Source organism: Lactuca serriola, chromosome 2 (genome assembly GCF_051521515.1).
Source record: "Lactuca serriola cultivar US96UC23 chromosome 2, Lser_US96UC23_V15, whole genome shotgun sequence".
Lineage (NCBI taxonomy): Eukaryota > Viridiplantae > Streptophyta > Magnoliopsida > Asterales > Asteraceae > Lactuca > Lactuca serriola.
In genome coordinates, this window is record NC_136409.1 from 229,512,722 (window position 1) to 229,523,760 (window position 11,039).

At 30.1% G+C, this 11,039-nt stretch overlaps 3 protein-coding genes across 3 annotated transcripts; all 3 read right to left on the reverse strand.

The window, feature by feature from the left end:
- Positions 1-311: 311 nt before the first annotated feature.
- LOC145090155 (agamous-like MADS-box protein AGL80) lies at positions 312-809 on the reverse strand. The gene has a single exon (XM_079028486.1). It carries the CDS (start codon positions 807-809, stop codon positions 312-314), a length of 498 nt encoding a protein of 165 aa, XP_078884612.1.
- Positions 810-2,214: 1,405 nt separating this feature from the next.
- On the reverse strand, positions 2,215-2,535 carry LOC145090156 (agamous-like MADS-box protein AGL92). Its single transcript, XM_079028487.1, has one exon. The coding sequence runs from the start codon at positions 2,533-2,535 to the stop codon at positions 2,215-2,217; it is 321 nt and encodes a 106-aa protein (XP_078884613.1).
- Positions 2,536-4,492: 1,957 nt separating this feature from the next.
- LOC145090157 (agamous-like MADS-box protein AGL80) lies at positions 4,493-4,990 on the reverse strand. Its single transcript, XM_079028489.1, has one exon. The coding sequence runs from the start codon at positions 4,988-4,990 to the stop codon at positions 4,493-4,495; it is 498 nt and encodes a 165-aa protein (XP_078884615.1).
- Positions 4,991-11,039: the final 6,049 nt, after the last annotated feature.

Here is an 11,039-nt window from a genome sequence, read left to right on the forward strand (position 1 = left end):
GGATAGATAAACAAATTTCATTTTGAAATTTTTTTATATAATTGTCTTAAACATTCAAAATTAAAATGATTATAGTTGTTTTTACGACAATTGATCAAAAATATTAAAATTAGGCAGGCCCCATATTCTTTTCAAGTAGTATAACAAATATCATGTAAACACTATTTAAAATAATAATACTAAGTTTTTTTCATTTAGACAAAACGATACAACTAGAAATTCCAATAAAGGTTGAAAAAGAGAAATGGTTTGGTTATTCGCCTAATCGGACAGGGACACCAAAACTAAAGATTTGACAAAACAAAGAACCATCAAGGAAAACCGACATTTTGGGAAGAACTTTCTTTGCTTTCAATCTTTTGGATCAAATCTTCTATATAAAAATATGTTTGAGTCAATTTCTCACTCTCTAATTTAACAGAGGCAGACTCAATTAGGAGTTTGTGCAAGATATCTTCCATCTCCATTTGGTCATTCTTTCTCTTCAATGCTTGTAGCTTGTTGTTCTCTCGTACCAATATACTCTCAAGAAACTTCTCATGAGTGATCATCTTCTTGCTTCTTTGATGCTCAGGTAAACTCAGGAATCTAGATATCATTGTTGCAGCCTCTTGCCTTGATGGCCATACCATTGAGTCGTTTGTTCCTAGATCATTTGGACCATCACAGATCATCATGCATGATTCCGCCCGACACTCCATGCAAATTGTTTGCAGCTTCTTGATCAAAGCTTCCTTTCGTTTCTTGAGGGTAGCTTGTCTCTTGCTTTCATTAAGAATTCTAGCAAGTTTTACCCTAGCTCTTGCCATGTTTCGATTATTGTAGATTCTCCAAGGAGTTCTTTCGTTTACAAATATAACAGTTTTCAAACTATATATATATATATATATATATATATATATATATATATATATATATATATATACACACACACCAATCCACCTTATTTAATAAACATTAAAACTCTCATAATCAATAAAGATCTTGTGAACAAATTTAAAATTACATCATGATGGACAGTTGATGGAATATATATATATATATATATATATATATATATATATATATATATATATATATATATATATATATATTATAAAAGTTTTACCTTTTTTATGTTTAAAAATATTAAAAACAGATATACATATATCTCCTTGAAAGGAATTTCATTAAACCACCAACAATTTGTAAGGAACTAACTTAATATTGTTTTTTTCTTTTATTTTGTACAATATCGAAAAGTTAAAAATAAATAATAATGAATTACTTTTGTAGTAACTCTTTTCGAATATTTGTCGTGCTAAAAAATTTGTGTAGAAACTTTTTCTCCTACAAATATATATTTTTGGATGCTCATTCAATATTATAAACACTATGTGTAAGATTCATGTATTATACGTGTTTATTAAAAAAATATTGAATATAAAGTTATAAGCATCAAAAAAAATTTTAAAGTAATATTTTTACATAAATATTGTGGGTATAATGAACAGAGCAAGTTTTTTAGTATATATACTAATAAATAAAAGCTTATGAAAACTATTTTCTATGTTTATAATTGAATTCCATAACATTTTTGTTTTTGAAGAAAATATTGTATAAGTGAAAATTGTAATATGTGTAAATATTAAATTATGAAAGAATTGATTATTGCCTAATTTGTGGTTAAACAACGGTTTTTTTTAATGGTTATTGAAATTTAATTTAATGATTTTACATAAAATAAATAAACTTACATAAAACATAGAATTTACTTTTAAGTTTAAGAAAATTGAAAACACAAGAAAATGGGAAATGGAAAAAGAAAAAATTAGAAAATCCTACAAAAATGACATGGGTCAAACTAAAGGAGAACATGCTGTTAGACAAAAAAACATTTTTATTTATTAGGATAGATAAGAAGATTTTATTTTAAAATTTTTTATATAATTATCTTAAACATTCAAAATTAAAATAATTATAGTTGTTTTTACGAACAATTGATCAAAAATATTAAAATTAGGGAGACCTTATATTTTTTTGCAAGTAGTATAACAAATACCATGTAAACACTATTTAAAATAATAATACTAAGTTTTTTTTTTTTTTTTTTTTTTTTTTAGACAAAACGATACAACTAGAAATTCCAATAAAGGCTGAAAAAGAGAAATGGTTTGGTTATTCGCCTATTCGGACAGGGACACTAAACTAAAGATTTGACAAAACAAATAACCATCAAGGAAAACCGACATTTTGGGAAGAACTTTTTTTGCTTTCAATCTTTTGGATCAAATCTTCTATATAAAAATATGTTTGAGTCAATTTCTCACTCTCTAATTTAACAGAGGTGGACTCAATTAGGAGTTTGTGCAAGATATCTTTCATCTCCATTTGGTCATTCTTTCTCTTCAATGCTTGTAGCTTGTTGTTCTCTCGTACCAATATACTCTCAAGAAACTTCTCATGAGTGATCATCTTCTTGCTTCTTTGATGCTCAGGTAAACTCATGAATCTAGATATCATTGTTGCAGCCTCTTGCCTTGATGGCCATACCATTGAGTCGTTTGTTCCTGGATCATTTGGACCATCACAGATCATCATGCATGATTCCGCCCTGCACTCCATGCAAATTGTTTGTAGCTCCTTGATCAAATCTTCCTTTCGTTTCTTGAGGGTAGATTGTCTCTTGCTTTCATTAAGAATTCTAGCAGGTTATACCCTAGCTCTTACCATGTTTCGATTATTGTAGATTCTCCAAGGAGTTCTTTCGTTTACAAATATAACAGTTTTCAAACTATATGTGTGTGTGTGTCTATATATATATATATATATATATATATATATATATATATATATATATATATATATATATATATATATATACATACCAATCCACCTTATTTAATAAACATTAAAAAAAATTAAGAACTCTTATAATCAATAAAGATCTTGTGAACAAATTTAAAATTACATCATGATGGACTGTTGATGGAATATATATATATATATATATATATATATATATATATATATATATATTATTGTTTTTTTCTTTTATTTTGTACAATATTGAAAAGTTAAAAACAAATAATAATGAAATACTTTTGTAGCAACTCTTTTGGAATATTTGTCGTGCTAAAAAATTTGTGTAGAAACTTTTTCTCCTACAAATGTATATTTTTGGATACTCATTCAATATTATAAACACTATGTGTAAGATCCATGTATTATACGTGTTTATTAAAAAAATATTGAATATAAAGTTATAAGCATCAAATATTTTTTTTAAAGTAATATTTTTACATAAATATTGCGGGTATAATGAACAAAGCAAGTTTTTCAGTATATATACTAATAAATAAAAGCTTATGAAAACTATTTTCTATGTTTATAATTGTATTCCATAACATTTTTGTTTTGAATAAATTATTGTATAAGTGAAAATTGTAATATGTGTAAATATTAAATTATGAAAAAATTGATTATTGTCTAATTTGTGGTTGTTAAAACGTTTTTTTAATGGTTATTGAAATTTAATTTAATGATTCTACATAAAATAAATAAACTTGCATAAAATATAGAATTTACTTTTAAGTTTAAGAAAATTGAAAACACAAGAAAATGGGAAGTGGAAAAAGAAAAAATTAAAAAATCCTACAAAATGACATGAGTCAAACTAAAGAAGAACATGATGTTGGGCAAAAGAAAAAAAACGTTTTCATTTATTAGGATAGATAAGAAGATTTTATTTTGAAATTTTTTATATAATTATCTTAAACATTCAAAATTAAAATGATTATAGTTGTTTTTACGAACAATTGATCAAAAATATTAAAATTAGGCAGTCCTTATTTTTTTTTCAAGTAGTATAACAAATACCATGTAAGCACTATTTAAAATAATAATACTAAGTTTTTTTTTTTTTTTTTCATTTAGACCAAGGTTCTAAACGGCGTGAGGCGTGGCGTGGCGGCAAGGTCAAGCCTCAAGCTTAATAAGACATGACGAGCCATGGCGTTTTTCAAGGCGTGATGTAAGGCGGCGATTTTGTATTAATTTAAAATTATATTACCACATATATATAAATTTATATTAAATATAAATACTTTTTATAAGTGTTAGACCAATAAATAGTAACAAAAATTTAACGAAAACCACAATACCTGTATCTCCGATTAGAAAAGACATAACAAAGAGCAAAAAACCATGTCTCAAACGAAAAAACACGCGCCATAACACGCCATAACACGCCATAACGCGCCATGGCGCACCATATCACGCCTTGCCACGCGTCACGCCTAACAGCAACGTTATAAGGCTTTTCGTAACGGCGGAGCCACGCCCCACGCCATGGCGCGCCTTAGCGCGCGCCATGACACGCCTTTTAGAACACTGATTTAGACAAAACGATACAACTAGAAATTCCAATAAAGGCTGAAAAAGAGACATGGTTTTGTTATTCGCCTATTCGGACAGGGACACTAAACTAAAGATTTGACAAAACAAAGAACCATCAAGGAAAACCGACATTTTGGGAAGAACTTTTTTTGCTTTCAATCTTTTGGATCAAATCTTCTATATAAAAATATGTTTGAGTCAATTTCTCACTCTCTAATTTAACAGAGGTGGACTCAATTAGGAGTTTGTGCAAGATATCTTCCATCTCCATTTGGTCATTCTTTCTCTTCAATGCTTGTAGCTTGTTGTTCTCTCGTACCAATATACTCTCAAGAAACTTCTCATGAGTGATCATCTTCTTGCTTCTTTGATGCTCAGGTAAACTCAGGAATCTAGATATCATTGCTGCAACCTCTTGCCTTGATGGCCATACCATTGAGTCGTTTGTTCCTGGATCATTTGGACCATCACAAATCATCATGCATGATTCCGCCCTGCACTCCATGCAAATTGTTTGCAGCTTCTTGATCAAAGCTTCCTTTCGTTTCTTGAGGGTAGCTTGTCTCTTGCTTTCATTAAGAATTCTAGCAAGTTTTACCTTAGCTCTTGCCATGTTTCGGTTATTGTAGATTCCCCAATGAGATCTTGGGTTTACAAATATAAGGACTTACAAACAGTTTTGAAACATTTATTTGAGATCATATGTTTTGTTTAGATAAAAACAAGAGAGCATTAATTAGCATCTTGGTTTCATAGTCATTCATGAGTTGTCACTTGTCATAATTTGACCATAAATGTTAAATAATATTTTAGCGACTTTAACACAATATCGTTTTCAAGAAAAATAGAAAATAGAAAAGAAAGAAAAAAAACAAGTATGAGAAACAGTAAAAAGAAACACAAAAGTGAATTGCATAAACTCGTACACTTTCTTACTAAAGAAATGATCTCAAAACTCCAATTTTTGATTTTAATACAAGAACCTATCTATGGTTTTTATACTAAACAACCTTATTAGTATAAGATTAGGAAACCACACATACTTTCCCTATACTAGATTCCTTATTGCTCAAGGATACTAGAACTTGGTCAACACACCAAGAAATCTTGGACAACACTCCAAGTAATAGACATCTAGAACAGAACACGCCTAACAACCCATATCTGTTACTATGAAATTCGCCAATAATCACCCCTAGAATTTCTGAGTCGAGGGTAATTAATGCATGCCAAGCAACGCTCTCATCTCTTCGAACCTTATTCGAGTTAAGGCCTTCGTAAGTGGATCTGCTCGTTGCTTATCTCCCAAAACATGTTCAACAATCACTTGCTCGTTTTCCACATGCTCTCAAATAAAGTGGAATCGAGTGTGAATGTGTTTGCTTCTTCCATGAAAGATAAGATTCTTTGACATTGCAATTGTTGATTTGTTGTCTGTGCGAATCAACACCTTTTGTTTCATCATTCCTATCAGCTCAGCCAATAACCCCCTTAATCAAACTGCCTGACATACATCTGCAGTAGATGCCATGAACTCAACTTCACACCAGGATAGAGCTAATGTATCTTGCTTCTGGGAGCAGCAAGTGACAGGTGAGTCACCAAAGAAGAAGACATGCCCTGCTGTACTTCTTCCATTATCAACATCAACATTATCACTGCTATCACTATATCCTATCAAGCTCATATTATTACTTCGTTTATATACTATCCCAAAAGACAGAGTACCACGCAAGTAACGAAGAAGTTTCTTAATAGCATGTGTGTGAGATTCTCTTGGACTTTTCATATAATGACTAACTAATCCAACTGAATATGCTAAATCTGGAAAAGTGTGTAGGAGATATCATAAGTAACCTACTGTTTTTCGATAATAGGTAGCTTCAACTTCTGGTTCATCTTCAGCTTTTGACAACTTTAGTCCTGGCTCCATCAGACATTGAGTTGCATTACACTTTTGCATGCCTGTCTCTTTTAGAATCTTCATAGCATAACTCTCTTGATTTACATTTACACAACCATTTTCTTGAAATACTTCAATTACCAAGTAGCAAGTTAGTTTTCCAAGGTCCGACATTTCAAACTTCAATGCCATTAGTCTCTTGAATTGGTTTATGAACTCTAAACTTGTTCCTGTCACACACAAATCATCTACATAAACCACAACTATTATGTATTCTCCATTTAAAACCTTTCTATAAACCGCATTCTCCATCTAAGCTTCAACCGTATAATGCTTTGCCAATTTGTAGATTTTTGTTTCTTTACCTTGCTTCACGAAACCTTCTGGTTGGCACACGTACACTTCTTCCTTTAAATCTCCATATAAAAATGTTGTTTGTACATCTAAGTGATGAATCTTCCATCCGTTCCCGTCTGCGAGAGCAATCAATAATCTTATTGTCTCGAGTCGAGTTACTGGCGCAAATACTTCATCAAAATCAATGCCTTGCTCTTGTACATAGCCTTTAGCTACTAGACGCGCTTTGTACCTTGAAATTGATTCATTCATATTTCTTTTAATTTTATACAACCATCTTAACCCGATAGGTTTAGAATCTTTAGGTGGAGGAACTAATTTCCAAGTATTGTTCTTCTCGATGGAATCAATTTCGGCCTTCATTGCATTGAGCCAATTCTTGTTCACTCTGGATTCCTTAAAATTCTTTGGTTCTTCATCGAATGACAACATTAAATGATCAACATCTAGCCCGTAGTTATTTAATCTTCTAACATTAAAGTTCGAGTGGATCGCCGAAGCGGGACAAAACTTGCATTGTTATTTTGATCATCAATAGGCCGTGATGGGCTGCTGTCATCGTTATTTTGATCATCAGTAAACTGTCCGGTTTCTGTTAAAGTTGGGCTCGAACCACCATTATCTTGGGTTGCTTGACCATTAGTCCACAAGACGGTAAATGTACCCATCCATTGCCATCTTGATTTTTGGGTTCATTATTCCATTTCCATGTCTTATTTTCATCACAAAGTGCAAGGGCACTAATAATAATTTTATTTTCCTAAGAATTATATAACCGAAATCCTCCCGAATTGAGTTCTTTTCCAAAATATACTAATGGTCGTGACCTATCATCAAGTTTCTTCAAATGTTTTGCGACTACTCTTTCATATGCAACACAACCAAATACTTTCAAGTTTTCAAGATTTGGTTTTTCACCATAAAATTTATCGAATGGTGTAGCACCTATCAATGCTCGAGTAAGTGTACGATTTATAATGAACGTTGCATGTCGTACCGCTTCGCCCCAAAAGTGCTTTGGAATATATTTTGCTTTCATTAGGCACTGTGTCATCTCGAGTAGAGTCGGGCTTCCTTTACATGATCATCTCCTAGGTTACGAGTTTTAATCGCTTCCCATAATCTCTTTTCCGGTTTTTAGATTGCTGATTTGAAGGATTAAATCCTCCAGAATCGATTGAAACAACAATCCTTTCATGATGTTGTTTTTCTTCACGTCATTCGGTCTGGGATCGATCACATCCCATCCTCTAAATTGTGTAGATCGGTCACTTTGGAATGTGAATGACGTGTGTTCCTTAGTCGATGGTTGCGATGATTCTCCTCCCGTCATTGCTACATGGTTTCAGCTAAAAAAAAACTAATTTTGTTTTGCTCCAAACACTAGATTTTTTTTCTCAAACTGAATTGATTTTTCTTTTTTTACTAATGGAGATCACAAAAAAAAAAAAAAAAAACAAAACACGTCTGTTGGCAAACAAATTTTGGGCCAAGTAGAAACCCAAAGTCAACAGAACAAGGACCTAAAATCAAACAAACATTTTTTAGGTTTTCGATCTCAAACAACAAGAGGCTAGTGACTTTTGAGTAGGTTCCACACATTTTTGATCTTCACACAAACGGGAAAGATGACTAGCGCCAAAATGGAGAAACGTCAAAACAAAAAAACGGGAAGGATGACCAGTGATTTCTGAAATACGTAGGTTGTCATAATCGCCAAACCACTCATGATCTTAGGACAAGATTTCTGAACAGATTGACTTCTATCGCCTTCACCTACAGTCGATGGTTGTCTCTGGGTGCAAGGCAGGTCACGATCTCAGGCCAGGTAATGATTTCAGAACAGTGATCAATTGGAGTCACCAGGTTTACTTGCTGCACATGTTCTCCACACGAGAGTTTTGTTTAGTGTTTTTTTTCTTTTCTTTTTTGCCCGATCTTCTCTGATACCAATTAAAGAAGAACATAGAAGTGAATTGCATAAACTCACAAACTTTATCATTGAAGAAGGATCCTACTAGAAACACACCACTCTTATTATGATATACCATTCAAGACATCTATTTTTTTCATTATTATCCGATAATGATCACATTTATAGACTAACTTTTATACATATACTTTATAATAACCTAATAATTATTAACTTTATTGTTTAATAATTATATTTTTATTACAAACTTTATTAATTTATTAATTTTATACTTATCTTTTTTAATAAGATAAAAAAGATAACAATAATATTGTTTTTATAAAAAAATCCATCAAATATTTTAAGCTTGTTTTCACTATTTTTTTAACCTGATTTTTAGTCATAAACCCACAAACTTAATATATTTTTTTTATTTTTTTTCATTTTCATAAATTTAATAAATTTTATTTTTTTGTTAGACGTAAACCATAAACATCTTTTTTTAGACATAAAGTCACTATGTTTTTTTTTTCCTATTTCAATAAACATAATATCATTTTTCTAAAATTTTAAGTATTACATAATAAATATCTGAAATAAGTCGGCAGCCTCTGGGGAGGTGGAGATGACATATATATATTTTCTGTAAGTTTTGAATTTGATACTTTTAGTTTTTTTTTTTTTTTTTGAAAAAACTTGTCAAATATTAAAGGTCTTTTCGAAAATTAAGATTGTTTTGGAAAAAATAAAAAGCTAAGAGATTTTCGGAAAAAATAAAAAAACACAATGTTTTTTTAAACAGAAAATTAAAATATATAAGATCTTGTATAATAATAATAATAATAATAATAATAATAATAATAATAATAATAATAATAATAATAATAATACAACTTTTAAACAAAAATGATATCTAGAATATAATGAATTTGATTTTCTTTTGCCATTTGACTAAAAGTAAAAGAGCAAACAGCGAACAAAAAAAAAAGAGTTAATAAATAAAATTATAAAATGTATATACATGACAACCTATTCGTATAGGTATAGACTTTTATGTATTGGAAATAAATAAAATTAGAATGGTGTGTCCACGAAAAATAGAGTGGTGTGTCAAAAGAAAAAACCCATCTAAAAAAAATATCTCAAAACTCTAATTTCTGATTTTAATACAAAAACCTATCTATGGCTTTTATACTAAACAACCTTATTAGTATAACTAGGAAACCACATATACTTTCCTTATACTAGATTCTTTATTGCTCAAAGATACTAGAACTTGGTCAACACACCAAGAAATCTTGGACAACACTCACAGTAATAGACATCTGGTACATAACACCCCTAACAAATTCGCCAACAAACAAATCTTTATCTCTGTAAGTAGGGTTCATTGTTGTTTTTGTTCACTATTTATTTTTGTTAAAGAGGGTACAGAGCTATTTGAAAAGTTGGTTATTTTTCATGTTAACTTTATTGGTTGAATTGGTTAAGAGAGAAAAGAAAAAGAAAAAAAACAAAATATTGTGTTAAACCATTTTCTTTTGTAATGATAGAAAACATATAAACGAGAAAAAGCTACAAATTGTTAAAATTTAAATTTACTTTTTTAGTATGAGATCGTTCTCATCGACATTGAAATTAAAAGCTAATTAATTCAATGTAATTAAAACCAAGAACAAATTTGATTTTAGATGAATACATGGTTGAACTTTATGGTACTTCCATTATGAAAACATATCTATACTAAAATGCAAATAGAACAACAAACTTAATATATTCCTATGTTACTTTTAAATCCATCAATAAAGAAAAATTTCAGCATTTAAAATAAAGAAAAATTTCAGCATTTATAACTTATCATCCTATCTTGACTTAATTCTGATGTGAAGTGATTTAAAAAGAATACAGAAGGTTTTATTTATTTATTTTTAACCTTTTCGAAGCTTCAGCATTTAAAATAAAAACCAAAAGATGTGAAATTGTTTCCGTAGAAATAAGTTATTTAGTTATTTGTAACTTTTAACTTATTATAACAGTTTAATAATAATTTGAATAAATATAATATTTCATTGGTTTATAAAGGATACATGTATGATATTCTAAATTTATATTTATAAAGAGGGGATAATGACTTATAAAGGTAACATATTTTTTGATTTGTACATATTTAGTCACTGAAGTTTTTTTTTTGTCCATATTTTCCCATTGAATTTGTTGAACCGTTTAAAAAACATCATTATGACTTGCAATCGTAGGTTTGTCGGTCTCCGGCGTATCTCACAGCTCCGGCAAAGTTCCGGTCGTCTTCTCCGGCGAGGTCTCTGTCATCTTCTCCGACCAACGTTTTTTTAGATCTGGAACACACATCAGACTCATATTTTGATTTTCAGATTAAGAAAACACACACACACACATCAAATCTGGGTTTTTGAAATCCATTAGAACATCACATCCGACACAAATCATGTTATCTTCATCAAAAATCATGAT

Bases quoted from the DNA above. Each gene is read 5' to 3' on its own strand.
- LOC145090155 (XM_079028486.1), bottom strand. From the start codon at position 809: ATGGCAAGAGCTAGGGTAAAACTTGCTAGAATTCTTAATGAAAGCAAG.
- LOC145090156 (XM_079028487.1), bottom strand. From the start codon at position 2,535: ATGGTATGGCCATCAAGGCAAGAGGCTGCAACAATGATATCTAGATTC.
- LOC145090157 (XM_079028489.1), bottom strand. From the start codon at position 4,990: ATGGCAAGAGCTAAGGTAAAACTTGCTAGAATTCTTAATGAAAGCAAG.